Genomic DNA, 14,936 nt, shown 5'->3' on the forward strand with positions numbered 1-14,936 from the left:
TCCGCTGCACTGCTCTAAATTTTGTGTAGCCTGTAGAAGCAATTTGATAACTTCGAAATCGTAATTTAGGTTAAACTATGGGCTTCATGGAAGTGCGGACCTCGGGCTCCGTCCCCGCAAAGCACATGCTTGCATGGCAGCGAGATCATCCAATGTAGTCACTTTCCCTCCCTACACTTCCTTATCTCTTGACGTAAGGTCGTAATCTCCAATCTGTTGGGATAGTTAGCTAATGAGAAACCCAACGTTAATTCCAACGACATGGCCGGAGAAGTCGGGATTTCGTCAGTAGCCTTCTAGTTCATCATCCTCAACGCCAACCACAAGCATCAGATCATCATATTTATCTACCCCAGATCGCGGCAAAATTCCAGAATGACTTCCATGGGAAAGGTGTTCGCCGGCTACCACCAACGGCAGGCCGTGCTAGCGCAGAGCACCAGCCCGTACGCCAAAGGCATCGCCTGGGTTGAAGGAAATCTTGTTCCAGTCGCCGAAGCTCGCATCCCTCTGCAGGATCAGGGATTTTTGAGAAGCGATCTTACTTACGATGTGCCCTCGGTTTGGGATGGTCGCTTCTTTCGTCTCGAGGACCACCTTGATCGACTCGACGCCAGCTGCAGCAAGCTGAGATTGAAGCTGCCTCTTTCTCGTAACCAGATCAGGAAGACTTTGATTGAGATGGTGGTCAAAACCGGTATCAAAGACGCTTTCGTCGAACTCATCGTCACTCGCGGTCTTCAGAGCGTCATGTTCGCTCGCGCTGAAGAAGTTGCCAAGGACAACAGGCTCTACATGCTTGTCCTTCCATTCATCTGGGTCATGCCGCCCTCGATTCAGCCTCATGGCGGCAATGCCATCATCGCGCGAACGGTCCGGAGGGTGCCTCCAGGGGCTATAGACCCGCGTGTGAAGAACTTGCAATGGGGAGATTTCACTAGGGGCATGCTCGAGGCATCTGACCGAGGTGCCACTTACCCATTTCTAACCGATGGAGATGGCAACTTGACCGAGGGATCAGGCTTCAACATAATCTTGATCAAGGACGGGACGTTGTACACCCCCGACCGCGGTGTTCTCGAAGGCGTCACGCGTAAAAGCGTCATCGATGTCGCGGGAGCCAACAACATTCCCGTTCGTGTTGAGGTCGTTCCGGTCGAGATGGCATATCAGGCTGACGAGATATTGATGTGCACTACAGCGGGTGGTATCATGCCGATAACCAGCCTGGATGGGAAGCCCGTGAGCGGTGGGCAGGTTGGTCCTGTGACGAAGAGCATTTGGGACGGATACTGGACTATGCACTATGACCCGGCGTACAGTTTCGAGGTTGTGTATCAAGATAAGAAAGTTCAACTGGCAAAACTTTGATGATGCTTGGAGTAGTCTCTAAAATCTCATATATATATAGTATGTCAAGGACGAACTTCATCTACATATCGTCGTCAACGAAAGGCAATTCGTCCATGTGACCGATATTTAGCTATTTAGCATTCATGCCAAAATTCTCATCATTACGCCATGCCTTTAGCTCTGTGTTTGTATTGTCCCTATATGTCAAGAAGGGTTAAGTTAGCTTTGCGTCTGTTACCAAACGCGGGGGGCTTCCTACACTACAGCTCGTAGTGTTTGATATACACATCCAAAAAGAGGCTCTGATCAATAAGTTTTCGCGAGAATTCGGCATAGACTTGCGCATTGCCTATCCCTCCTCTAATTTCCGTCTCTTGTCTCAGATTCGCAGTGCCCGTAAAAAACGATAGTCTTTTGGAACTGGATGATATAAGCCCTCCTATTCCAGATGGGTAATGCTGTTTCCGCACTGCTTGCGGAAGTGAATCAATAGAAATGGTACCACCTATCTCGGATACTTTTGCACGTAAGTCGTAGAAAATGAACATATGTATCCTAGCGTGTTGCTGCTCGTACCTCAAGAGGATATGTCGTAAAGATGGATTTGGACTTCCAGGCCCTCTTCGGGCGTGATGAGAAGAATACAAGGCTTCAATAACGCCGTTGTCTGCACTGGAAGTGGTCTGCACCAGCTCGTGTGTGAGCTTCAACTCGGACACAGCTGGGTTCAGGAACTTGATTGCAGGATTGTATATCACCTCGGTGATTTCAAATCCTTCGCAAGGCAAAACCCAGTCGATATTAGAAAGAGAAAGCCGTTCAACTATTATGATAGTCTGCTCTCTGGGTCGGCGGTTATGGGGCCACGTAGTTGGAGCTTTTCGTGGGGCGACAAATTGGAAATGAGGGTAAGCCCTGACGTAGTGGTCTTTTGCGTCCTTAACCTTTCGGAGAACGACATGGTGAGTAATGATCCCTTCTTTAGGGTCATGCTGGTCGAAGGAAAGAAGGAAAAGAGAACTTCGGAAAGGGTCTTCCTTGGGGAAGGAGACGTGTACTGGATCCACATGGTCCAATTCCATCAACGGCGTTGTTATTTGCAGTCCTTTGTTGGTCATTTGGTATGGCTCGTCAAGGACGTTCATCGGTGTGTTAGGTGCTGTGGAATCAGCGAATTCATTTCGATGGTGGGCGAGTGCCCCTCTGGAATAGCCTGCGTTCTCGTTGAGGCTTATCCATAGGAAAAGAGTAACATCTTCCGAGTTTCGCATAATCTCCTCTTGCAACCTTGTGAAGGCTTTGTCTCCCTCGCCATAGAGCAAGGGTAAAATCACGCCAAATATGCCCAACATACAATATGCTAGGTCCTCCTTTTTTGTCGTCGTGCGGTTTGCTACCCATTTCATCTTCTTAGCCACGGATACACCTTGTAGTTTGTTCATCTTGAGTATAGATTGGTCAATCCCAGTGATTGACTCTAAACTGGGGAGGTGCGATTTCTTATTGCCGATCCTTTTTCAAGACGCGGAAAAGAATATTACCTCTTCGGGGGCAAGTAATTCTTGAAGTGTCCAGCCTCTGGTAAACCATCGTGTCTTTTGCGACACCTGGCTGATATTTTCGTCGTGGAAGTCTTCCAGGTACGCGAAGCAGATATAGGAGTCTCGATACCACGCATACATGGAGTTGATTGATTCTGAAAGCTCGGAACTGCTTGTTTTATCGATGCAGCATGTGTCCACCCAGGTGAAGTCACAATCCCAGATCTTTCTGCTTATCTCGGCGCATTTTTGAATTTCCTTGTACCCAGCTCGACCTCGTATTTCATCGGTTGGGTTCAGCATCTCATGGAAGAGCACCTCTTCATCATCCCATGTGTGGGAAAGGATCGAGTACTGAGGAATCGCGTCGTCGGGAAATGTATGTAGCGTGAGATCAGCGGTAGATAGAAGGCGCATTGCATTTCGTATTTTGAGGCCGTAACTTTAGACAGTGAACGAATGCATGGACAACTTTAGAAACGTACGAGAGTCGCCGAATTGTAGTTGCTAGCGAAGGTTCAGGTCGATGGTCGGAACAGAAAACCGGGTTCGCGAACTCGAGTGTGAGCACGCTGGTCGTGTTGGGATTGACCCAGATAATGGGAAATTTGGCCTGATTGTAAGCCGCATGGTCAGAAAGAAGGCGGAGAAAGGTAACCCAACCAAGTCTGAGACATGTTTCTCTCGACCGCACGTTACTGGCTGGGTATTGACGACCTTTTCACAGCCCAGGCTGTCTGAATTTTAGTCCAGTGGTGCAAATTGTGACTCTTTTGGGGAAGCCGAGTTGTTGTCGTCATACATAAGGTACCTATTGACTTGAAGGCATATTAAGCTAGGAGACGACCTCTCTAATGCAATAAAGGGTACTAAAGAGCAGCTCATTGGCTTGTAGGCAGAGGACGAAGTCTGACTCCTAAGACCATTCCTTCACTATCCTGTTCATCAACTTGCTGTGCCGATAACAATGTCCTCTTCTCAGGGCGAATTATTTTAGTGTTTTGACCGCGAAATCTTTTTCATCAAATCTACTCTCTATCCCGCGGTCCATCTACGACTTCAGGACTGCCTACTCTAAATGCCGTCTCCTCAGAAGTACTGACCACCCTCTCATACATAGGCTTCTCTCCCATCTCCGCCTCTATCTTACTCTCAATCCAAGAAAACTTCTTATCCTCCAACACCCCGACAGTGAAGTGCCTCCTCTGATCCGCTTCCCTACTGAACCATCCCAGCCGAAACCACAGACCCTTCAGCATCTCATGGAGATCGGCGGTTGAGACTCTTTCCGACTGCGATGGCACATGATCCATTGCATTCGACTCACGCAACAAGCTCGTCATCGCACCAATGCTCCCAAAGCCGTCCGGCGCAAGCCCCTTCACATCCATCGCAAACCAATCTCTCTTGACCCCATACATTCTCATCACCCTCGAGAACAGCGTCCACAAGATGCCCAAAGCGACTAGACCAAGTATCCCGATAATGACATACGTGACCGTCGCATTCTGCATCAGCCTCCGTTGGCCCCCGTCAGTCACAAGAGCCTCCACAGCCGGCAAGCCCTCGGCCGGGAACGGTGTGGTCCTGGAATCTTGCCCTACGTCCAACCGGTTTTCCAGATTCGCCAGCTGCGCACTCGCGAATCCCAAATTTGTGTGCAGCTCCTCCAGAACCGCGTTTTCCCACTCCGGGTCGCCAAACGCCTCGAGCGGCAGCTTTCCGTACGGCTGTATCAAGGGCCGGAAGAAGGGGTTGATGTCGCCAGCTGAGGGGTCGGTGACAATAATCTCAGGCGCCACGTTGCCATCAAGGCCGGTGCTAGCCCCCACAACCATGAACAGGTCCTGGTAGTCTCTTACAGGTACGACGAATGGGTGATCCAATTTCTTCGTAGTAGATAGGTCCGGGACAGGCGGTCTGGTCTGGTCGATGGCGAACTCGCCGTCTGATCCTTTGACCATGGTTACGTCGGTCATGACCTGCGCCCAAGAATAGTCGCACCTCCAGAACCGCAGCAGGTCAAAGTCGTACTTATCGTAGTTCCACTGGCCCCAGACATATGTTTGCTGCATTATCGGGCGGAGAAGATCATTGGCATCTGTAATGTTCAGTTGGCAGGGCTGGTTCATGTCGTAAAGATTGCCAGGAGATGCCAGGATGTCGGCAAAGCTAGACTTGCCGCTGTGCGCGCCTGTTTGGTTGCGGCCGAAGATGAACAGGTGGCCCAGGTTGTCCGTGTAGCCGGTAGGGCATTTCTCCTTTATGAGCATCGGGCCCTGGTACACCGTCTCGGATGTGTTTTGCGAGATTTGTTCCGTGTAGTTCATCACCGTGACGTTGAACCGGGCCTCGGGCAACCGCTGGCAGCTTGAGACCAGCTTCGCGGCGGGCACTTTGAACTGTATCGTCACCTGTCTTGTGCTGTTTGCGACGGGCAGCTGTGACATATCAAGCATAGGAAATGCCATGTCGGCATACGTGTTTCTCGGGTAAGTGAAGTTAGCTTCTCCGCGACGTGCCAACAGGCTCCGGATATTCTCGCGGTTCTGTGCGGGTGAATCTGTGTTGTTGTCGATAAAAGTATCACCGAACCAACTTTGCTGTTGCAGCTGCACTTCCACGGGGCTGATTACTGTTTCGATTGAGAAGAGAACGGTAGCAAGTGTGGCTAGGAAGCCGCAAAAGACTACCGTGAGCTGGGACATGGTAATCGTCCAAAGCCTTTGCTGCGATGATTTCCAAAGCGCGCGGAGCCCGAGCATGTCCAGCATGGAGAAGTCCAGTAACCGGGAATCACACGGCCGGGTAGACAGATTGTGAAGGGTAGACAAGGCCCTCAAAACAAAGTCGCACGAGCTGATGTACAACGAGACGCCTAGCATGATCATCGATGGGAAGGAAGTCCACAACAGATACCAGTATCCCCTCTCGTCGACTGTTGCTAGCCCATGGTGCGCCTCCGACTGCTGCAACGTCGAACCTAGGCCAATGAGAAGACCGCAGACGAAAATCGCGAATGCAATCTGTGCCCAGGGTCTCAACACAATCGGGGTGAAGGTGCCATGGCCCCAGCTCTTATCATCGCTTTCATTCGGCTCCGTTTCTCGAAGCTCGGGATGGTCGCTGAGGAAGAGGAGATGTCCCAAGACGGTAGCCGGATCTCGGTACCATATCGTGGTATACCGCCGGGATCGAAATAGAGAGAGGCCGATGATGGCGGCTATCAGAGAGGAAAGAGCAAATATAGCCCAGCAGACTTGCGGGTTGAGCGCCAGTCTATCGATAACAACAAACATATCCGCAACCGCTTCAGACTTGTCGGTGTTATTTTGTCGAAACAGGTAGTGCCCGACAAGGGGCCCCAGCCTCCTAGTCAAGTTGATGGTACAATTGTACAGCAGTTCGGTTGTGTCCGAAAAATTGGCTCGCTCTTCGCTGAATGAGAGCTCCCCTCTGACGGGCCCGTAGTTCAGCTGGGAGGTGCCAATCTGAGGGCTGAAATCCCAGCCTCCAGGAGTCGACGGGATAGCCTTTCCCAAAATGCCCCAAATTTCAGCTTCGATTGGGCGCTTTTCCTGGTTCGGTAAGACCGTGAGGTTCGGGCTGATTCCGTCATCGGTAACTTCGACTTTGGATATCCAAGCGGTGGGGGAGCACAGAATGGCATCTGCCTTTACAAGCTCTACGGGCCGGGACGAGTTGACAGATGCGCCCTTCACATATTGTCCCGCGAAATAGACAAATTGATCATACTGTTGCGGCAGGTTGGCGCATGGGCGGGAATTGGGTGATAGGTCTTTACTCAGCTGCCAGGAGTCATAGATCTTCGCTGGCATTATGGACGTGTCTGGCATCTGGACCGTTTCTTGGGTGAATGAGACGTTTTGCTGACAGCCCTCGAATTGGAAAGAAACATCGACCGAGTAGAACCTGCTCATGAGCTTTTTTGCTGCCTCCGAAGCTGACCATCTTTTCGCTTTCAGACACTCCATACCCGTGAAGAAGGCGTCAACCTCGGCCTTGACAGGCGCGCTGGTGGTACCTCTTCTGCCCGTATCCGCCAGTGCGAATGTCTGGTAGGCAGCCTTCTGGGTGACGCCAAAAGGATACGTCATGTTGAAGTCGTGTACAGCGCGGGCGGCATAGTAAGCGATGATTGCTTCGCGCCCCGTGTCGGTGTCCCAGTTGAGGCTGAAGGAGTCTGCCATTGCGATGTTGGTGGGCTCTGCGCGCTGGACAGGTGTGAGCTGGAACAGACCAGGGGCGAGCACGATCTCGGCCCTGATCAGCAGGGAGACCACCGAGACCAGGAGGACTAGCCAGTGTTTCCGGCGGAGGGATGCGTAGAGGACAGTGGGCATCAGCATAGATGTGTAATCCAGGTCGTAGTCGGGAGATTGGCCGCGTCGGAGGGCGATCCAAGGCATGTATCTCATGGCTTGTAACTCGACCCGTGCCCAGAAGGCGGCGACTATCGTGAGAACTGCAGAATGGGTTGGTCCTCTGATCTCTTTTCCATACCATCCAGGACTTACCAGCTGTTGGGCCGAACCGCCACACGTAACCGTAATCCTGTCGAGTCTTTGCTATGCCGTCATGTTGTTGAGAGTACCACAGCATTGCTGGGAGGGCAACCGAAATGCACAAGAAAAGTCCGGCAAACGATGCGAGGGACTGTGGCCGGAGCCACTGGGGTCGCCATTTTGCATGAGTCTGCTCCGTGACGGTTACTCTTCCGGCGCACTTGCTGGTATTCGGCGACGATGGAGAAGTTTCCGGAGTCAGGGCGCTGTATTGAGTAGAGCTCCTGTCCGGGACCGGCTTTCGAGCGATTCTGTGTTCTGGCCGAACATTGTCGGGCGACTGTGCCGAGCGAAGACCCCCTGCAGAGGCCATCTTCAACAAAGCTGTCGCGCAGAGGGCATGCAGGATTCTCGAGTCAACGTCACATTTCGATGGGAGCGGGCTTTCGCCTTTTCAACTCTATCAGCCCCGGCAACATCTAAGACCGGGGTAGCGTTCCGTCCCTCTAAATGGTAACGGCTCCATGAGCAAACTGCACTCCAACCTTGTGTTGGAAGTTGTTGGTGCTTGTTTAGATCGAGATTAAGCGCCGCCGAGGGGTGCAGTTGGGGGTTTGATTGGTCGCAACCCTGCACCCCAACGGGGACGATGGCTCAAAAGACTCAAACATCTCATCAGCCCCCGGGAACAGTGCATTAGCGAGGAACAGTTCCAACAACTTTGCAAGGGTCTGTAGTCGTGATCAACGCTGTTTGTCGCCCCGTCCTGGGTCTTATGCTGGGGGCCGACGGATATGATGGTTTTTCAATTACAAGGGATGCAGGGTAGAAATGAGGAGTTGATAAAGGTCACAGGTCTTTTGTGAAAATATACGATATGCTATCTAACCCGGTGCCTGGTTCCTCGGAGGTCGTTCCGAGAGTGGGGCCGGTGTCCGTCGGGCTCTCAGGCCTGCTCTGCGTAGCTATCATTGTCGCTGCTGTCGTTTTCTTCGTCGTCGTCCGTCCTTGCAGTCCAGTCAGGTCCTCGAGTCGATATATGCATCAGATGCCCTATGACATCAGCCTGGCGTGCAGCTCATAGTCTCACTACCTTCATACTCATAGGCTACATCGTAGGCCTCGAGGGTTTCGGGTTGGGCAGCAGAGATCATGGTGACCATCAGCCGGGTCTTGTATCTCATCTCCCATAACAGAAACTCTGGGCGCCGGCCCGGGATCTTGGATTTGATCTCGATAATCTGACCATCTCTGAGTTCATGGGTCGTGTTGTTGGCGACGTGGACAAGACAGATGTTGTGGTCGTAATCCCTCTCGAGTGGGTAGTGCCGCAGGAACTCCTCGGGATCCCTAGCCAAGTTCCCGTCCCATACCAACGTATGCGCCCTCTCCTTGCCCAGTTTCTGTCTCGTGTCAGGAAGGAAGCGGAACCGCACGCGAAGAGAGTCTGCGGTTTGCTCAAGAGGCTCAAACGCATACTGCGCGTTGTCCCATCTGTGCCGCGGACAAAGCCTCAGCACCATGTTCCCCGCACCCTCGGGACCGATGTTGTAGAGCATTTCTCTGTACTTCTCCACGGTTTCGAGGCCCCAGATCGCTTCGCGGGACATTAAATGCTCCGAGACCTCCTTCAGAGCAGACATGTCGTATGCCTGCAAGTCCAGTACCTTGCACGCGAACAGGCTGTCGGGAGAGTCGTCAAGAAACATCGTGACACGCTTGTGCATGTCCTTCCAGGTGATCTTTCCACTACGCAAGTCCCCGAGCAGCGCCTCGAGCTGGTCGATAGGGGCGAGTTGGAAGACAGCCCAGAGGTGCGGTGTGACTCGGAAACGGTCGAGGGACATGTCAGACTCGTCGATCCAAAGCGTTTCCAGGATGCTCTGGATCTCCACCAACAAAGGCAGCCGTCGGCCGGTCTGGTCGATGAACGGGCTAGGGAGCGGATCGCGTTCGGTCCAATTTGGGTCGTAGTTGCAGAACCACGATTGAGGCTCCAAATTGTCGTCGAGCCTTCGCCAGGTGAGCGCAGTTTCATCATCCACATAGAACTCGCACTCACACCGGGCCTCGTTCTCGGCATCCTCGTACTCGAATCTCTCTAGCAAGGCATTGGCCTCCTGGAGTCGTTTCTCGCGCGTCTCGTCGTCATGTTTCGGATGCAGAAAGTGGCGGATAAACCTCTTTGGCACAGTCAGATCGAGACCGACTGTGGTGTCTTTTTCTATCATGTTGAGGATACCTTCGGCCATCATAATGTGCTCGGTGCCCGCGAGGTGTGGAGGGCACCAAGTATCGGGGAGGTATAGCTTGGGCCACTTGATATAGGGTTTGGATGCTTCCATGACGAGTAGCGCAGAGGGTTGCGGGAGTAGATGCGGGTTTCGAAATAATTATTTCGAGACATAACAGAGATTCCGAAGTAAACAAGACACGAAGGAAAATATATAACGGAAGGAACGTTGGGAGGTATGTACGGTCTTCGCCAAAGCAAGTACAAAACTTTCAATATTGAGAACCTTGCAGGCAAGCGCCGACATACATGGTCCCTGGAGGAACCAGACCAGTCTTTAACGCAGAACCAACAGCCTCAGAAACCTTGTGGCGAAGAGTAAATAATGCGCGCTAATATTCTTTCCATTGTAATGTTCTTTTCTCGTGAGGTTTTTCCGGTACCCCAGATGCTCACGTGCCATGCTTCCGTGTCCCCCAGCTCAACCAAAAACGGCCGTGACGCTCATATGCCGATCAAATATACGTTCTCCCCCTTATTCCGATCCAAGTCTCCAAAGGCCATCACCCAAGAAATGCGCCTCCTCGACCACAGGCCCCTTTCCCTTATCCTTGACCTCCTTCGTCCCCGCGACCAGGAACCCGACAGCGCATGCCTCTGTCTTGCCCTCGGCCATGATGACAACCGGCTCGCCCTTCTCCAGCTCCCTGCTCCAGTGGCCCTCCTCGTCGACGCCCTCGTCGCCGTCCCTCGGCTTGGGCAGCCGGCCGCCGGGGCTCGTCAGGCCGGGGGCCATGAGGGTGGCGCCAGAGAGCACGAAGCGGATAGCGCCGCGGTCAATGCGGATGGTCGGGAAGCCCCTGGGGAAGCGGTGGACGAGTTTGAGGTGGGGGATGAGGGTGCCGTTGTCCTGCTGGTAGAAGAGGGGCTGTTGGTCGCAGACGTAGAGGGAGCAGCGCTCGGGCAGCTTCATCTGCTCGAGAGAGGCCTTCTTGGGCATCAACTCGTCGATGTAGGGGTTCAGCAACGGGTAGGAGCCCAGCAGCGACTGGCGCAGGGAGCGCTGGACGGAGGACTTGAGCTTCTGCTTCGGGGCGGAGGTGATACTGCGAGGGAGGGGTTATTGTTAGCTTAGGTTGGAATAGTTGGCATTTTAGGGGGAGGTGGCTGCTGTACTCTTTCTTGAACATTTTGGCGGTATTGACGGACGACGGCGATTATTAGAATGGGGTATCACGGTAGTTCTGGACGAGGGCGATGCGGCGCGTCGTGTGGTTTTGCCCGGCGTGGTTGAGGTGAATTGATGGTGGGGTTGGTTGGAGAGCGAGCATCGCAGGAAAATTGCCCCGCAGTCGGGCGGGCGGGGTAGACCTGGCGTGCAGTTTGGAGGGGCAGAGCGCTACCGAGAATTGAGGGGTGCAGGCACCGCAGCAGACGGGCATCACGTCACTTGGGTTTGAAGCTCCGTCGCGACAAACATCAAAGACAAAATTTCATAGGCAAGTTAAACGGTGTATTCATTCCAAAATAATTTCTGTACAATCATGCAAAGTTTTGCTATTCGTAACCAATCATTGCGCGCGCCTCCGAGGCCCCGGACTCGGATCTCGGAGATCGCCACATGTCGTGAATGCTGATCTAGCCGTGAACAACGTGGGAAACGGTGCCGTCTTCCTTGACGTGCACGTTCAACCTGTCGGGCACGAAGTCCTTGGTGACCATCATGCCGGGCTCGATGACACGGGACTTCTCGGGGAGATCTCTCTTGCAGAAAGTCTGAACAGGGCCGCTGTCAGTACGATGACGATAAGGTAAAGGTCATGCGGCATCTTGAAAGCGACTTACAGTCTCGTTGGACTCCTCCTCGTGGAGCTTCTTTCCGACGAGCTTGTTGCTCCACTCCTGAGTCTTGGACTCGTCGGTGATGTTGTTGATGCCGGGAACGACGAGAGGCATGTTGGGTAATGTTCAAGGGGTTACCTAGGGAATCTGTAAAACGTATGGAGTCAGGTCTTTAGGGACGATGCGGGTTTTGTTGATGATGTTGAGCAGTGGGAAAGTTGTAGGTTTAATGCAATGACATTGTTGAAGAAGAGCTCAGCAAGGTTGGAGGTCTGGACTCTGAGGACTGAGCGATGACGTCGTAGTTGTGTGGGGGCGGGGGATGTCGTTTCTGGAAGGTGGTGGTTCACAGGGACTGGGCCGGCTCCTGCCCGACGGAAAGCGACGACGGCACGATTTGAGGAAAGTAGGTACGTCTAACCTACCTGCCTACCTGGGAGCCTCATTGGATCCCTGTTTATCATCTGAATCCCTACTAAGTAGGTAGGTGGTCCAAATATCATGTGATGAAGATATCTAGCATTGGCAGCTCGTCATTCAGTCGCAGCCCGTTGTCTTGGCATTCAATGGAAGTCGACACCAGAACCCGTTTGGGATCGAAACATGCGTTGAAAGAGTCGTTGAATTGTCATTGTCTCTGTGGTGAAGGGAAATGGATCAAATGGACCAAACAACGCAAAACGGGGGTGTACAGCATTGGTTAGCTAGCTATTTCTAACATCTGTACGGATACCACAGCATGTCATGATAGACACTGGCACCAGCCTCAGCTGCCAGTTTCGAGACGCACGTGGCTGGGTAGAGATCAGCACCAGCCACATCGCAGAAGACGGTGAGATCTCGTGCCAAGATGTAATGAGTCTCCAAATGATGCGCCAAATTGTTTCTTATTAAGCTTACATTGGCAGCTTGGCTGCTGTAGGTATCCGTACGTCTGTGGGAATGAGATTCATGCGCCGTTCATTTCCTTACCTAAGCTCAACGGAAAGAGCTCCGGGTGCCAAGTCGGTTGCGGTGAGAAGGACGGAACGCATCGCCGGGTGCTTCTTCCAGATGCAGTAGGGATGGGCAACCGTAATTGCAGTGGACGGAAACGCAGTCGTGAATGCTGACAGAATTAGAACGGAAGGTGGGAGCCTGTTCTCCCTAACTTCCATGTCAAGCCCGGGCTGGGCTGACTGGCGGGAAGGGAAAGCGCCCAGCTGCAGTCAGTGCAGGTAACCTACCTACTTAGTAGGTAAGCGCAGGAGGATCTTTAGTTGGCCAGTGCACGCCAATTCAGATTGGCGCGTTCCTTCCCAGGCAGAATGATTATTCCTTCCTCAGCCCAGAGGTTGAGGTGCCTTCGATTGGTGCTGCCTGCCTCTTATGTCCTTTGCTGGTTCCCGAGGAAGGTATTCGTAAGATGTTCATCGCGATTCCCTGAGATGCTGGGCACCTCACCTCCATTGCCTAGGGCTGGCCTTATCGGCGAAAATACCAACAGAGGCAAGAGCCGAGAATATCGGCAGCAACGTCGTCGGGGGTTTAGGAAAAAGGAGGCTGAGTCTCCAGAGGCTCAATAAAGTCCCTGTCGTTCTACGCCTCGCCTACGCGGTTAGCGCACGATTCGCAACACCACACGCAAACTCGCTCGCATTCCCCCCTCGCGATGGGCGCAGAACATGGACATGGGCATCGAAACATTCGCGTCCGGGATACTTACTCAAGCACCTCGACCTGTTCATCCCATTTTGTGCAAGCCCACCGACTCAGCGGGAATGGAGATGCCGCCCCGCCCCGCTGACATCCATCCCGAACACTCTGGAAGCCTACCGCAATACTGGCTACGAGGTAACAAGGTACGAAAAACTTTTTTGCTCACTCATGGGTACAGAATACAGATGGCAGGGCCGTTGACGATGAAGGTCCATGGCCTTTCAACCCGAGACTCGATCGTATCGCCTACCTTATTGGCTGCGGGCTACTCTCCTCCCGCTTACCCTATCACGCTGCAATCCGAAAGACTGCTCCGTATCAGGTGGATGCCCTGTGGCCCCCATCGCCAAAGAGGCTTCCGGTCTGACCGCGTCAACGTTCTACTGCGTACTCCTGTTCCCTGGCACCTCCACGTTCCCTGCCATTTGGCCGCTTGGGACGGCAACACACGGGATATCGCGAACGATCGAGAAACCACAACCTAATTTCTCAAAGAACTTGATCCTCAAAATGCGCAGGTCTGGCAATCGGCGGTCAATATTACCGCCCTCTTTCAGATTACCCGCCATGCAGGGTCTTTCTCCCCTAAGCCAAGCCAACCACGGCGGCTGTTGTCGCTGAGAGAAAAGGGACTTCAGCTCCTGCATGGCGTCCGCCGAATCGTGATGGGGATTGGTGACTGGGGGAGGCTGGCTCACATTCCAGGGTGTCAGGTCTCAGCCACGAACCAACGCAGCCCAGCACCTTCAAGCACTTTTTCAAGCCGCAACAGGGATATCAGAAGCCCCATCACCACAGCCCACGACGCTACTTCGTACCTATCCGAGCAAGCGAAGGGCCCCTTTTCTTTCTGTGTTTTTCTCAACCGATGCCCGCCCCCTCATTCCGTCCCCGTTCCGTCCAACAGGAATGCTGCAGCCTGCGGAGCTCTAAGACACTGTCAGAAAACACTGCAGAGACTGGCGAAACGTCGTCCGAACTGTGCCTGCCATTGGCCAAAAATCCGAACGTCGGCGGAAGGGTGGTCCCCTGTTCGTGGGGCATTGTTAGAGTTTACTCAGTGCCTTCTGCGCTTACACCGTTCAGGATAAGCTATGAGACGGGAACAGTAAAAGCTGCTTTTAGCAACAGGCAACCTGAGCCAGCAAAGCCGGGAAACGGGAAACACTGAGCTTGGCGAGACACAAAGGCATCCTTTCGTGACCGAGTCAAGATGGTAATGACAGAAGGCCATCACGCCAGCAGAACGTCAACAACCCAACACCAAGTGGGCAGGCTCCAGAGATGAACCCGTTCACCCACCCAGCCGGCCGGTGATGGCCGTCCCGTCCAGGAACAACGTAAGCAGCATGGGGCGAACCCCTCCAGATGAGATGAGGGCATGGCCTAAATATGGAGGCGGACGCCGTCAGCCACCACGCCGCACCCTCTCATTCGCTGGCTCCCAAGCAGAGGACTTCCTGGTAGGGAAGGGCGGTGCCGCAGCAGCAGCAAAAGAGCAGCGCCATCACCAAGACACGTACTCCGGAGCCCATGCTGCGTACCCCCAATATACTCAAGTACCTCGCCTCAATGCCGTCCCCTAGACGGCACGGGAATAGCCTACGGTACCGCTGCAAAACGGGCTCCAGCCTTATTAGAGAGTACTTGTCCATCGTCTGGGTCTACTGCAGGTAAGCCACAAAAGTGAGCCTAAGCGGAGACCTTCCCATGCCCGCTCCATCAGACGCCTTACCCGAACGA

The 14,936-nt window shown here is 53.2% G+C and overlaps 5 protein-coding genes across 5 annotated transcripts; 1 reads left to right on the plus strand and 4 right to left on the minus strand.

The window, feature by feature from the left end:
• Positions 1 to 375: 375 nt before the first annotated feature.
• Positions 376 to 1,371, plus strand: COL26b_009016 (uncharacterized protein; the record flags this gene model as incomplete). The annotated part of the gene is made up of 1 exon (XM_053181758.1): positions 376 to 1,371. The coding sequence occupies one exon, from the start codon at positions 376 to 378 to the stop codon at positions 1,369 to 1,371; it is 996 nt and encodes a 331-aa protein (XP_053034299.1).
• Positions 1,372 to 3,922: 2,551 nt separating this feature from the next.
• On the minus strand, positions 3,923 to 7,517 carry COL26b_009017 (uncharacterized protein; the record flags this gene model as incomplete). Its single annotated transcript, XM_053181759.1, has 2 exons — positions 3,923 to 7,380; positions 7,433 to 7,517. 2 exons carry the CDS (start codon positions 7,515 to 7,517, stop codon positions 3,923 to 3,925), a joined length of 3,543 nt encoding a protein of 1,180 aa, XP_053034300.1.
• Positions 7,518 to 8,481: 964 nt separating this feature from the next.
• COL26b_009018 (uncharacterized protein) lies at positions 8,482 to 9,765 on the minus strand (the record flags this gene model as incomplete). Its single annotated transcript, XM_053181760.1, has 1 exon — positions 8,482 to 9,765. The coding sequence occupies one exon, from the start codon at positions 9,763 to 9,765 to the stop codon at positions 8,482 to 8,484; it is 1,284 nt and encodes a 427-aa protein (XP_053034301.1).
• Positions 9,766 to 10,188: 423 nt separating this feature from the next.
• Positions 10,189 to 10,843, minus strand: COL26b_009019 (uncharacterized protein; the record flags this gene model as incomplete). The annotated part of the gene is made up of 2 exons (XM_053181761.1): positions 10,189 to 10,759; positions 10,830 to 10,843. 2 exons carry the CDS (start codon positions 10,841 to 10,843, stop codon positions 10,189 to 10,191), a joined length of 585 nt encoding a protein of 194 aa, XP_053034302.1.
• Positions 10,844 to 11,291: 448 nt separating this feature from the next.
• COL26b_009020 (uncharacterized protein) lies at positions 11,292 to 11,609 on the minus strand (the record flags this gene model as incomplete). Its single annotated transcript, XM_053181762.1, has 2 exons — positions 11,292 to 11,429; positions 11,499 to 11,609. 2 exons carry the CDS (start codon positions 11,607 to 11,609, stop codon positions 11,292 to 11,294), a joined length of 249 nt encoding a protein of 82 aa, XP_053034303.1.
• Between the last annotated feature and the right edge of the window lie 3,327 nt (positions 11,610 to 14,936).

Source organism: Colletotrichum chrysophilum, assembly GCF_026319265.1.
Source record: "Colletotrichum chrysophilum strain AFK26 chromosome Unknown scaffold_83, whole genome shotgun sequence".
Classification (NCBI taxonomy): domain Eukaryota; kingdom Fungi; phylum Ascomycota; class Sordariomycetes; order Glomerellales; family Glomerellaceae; genus Colletotrichum; species Colletotrichum chrysophilum.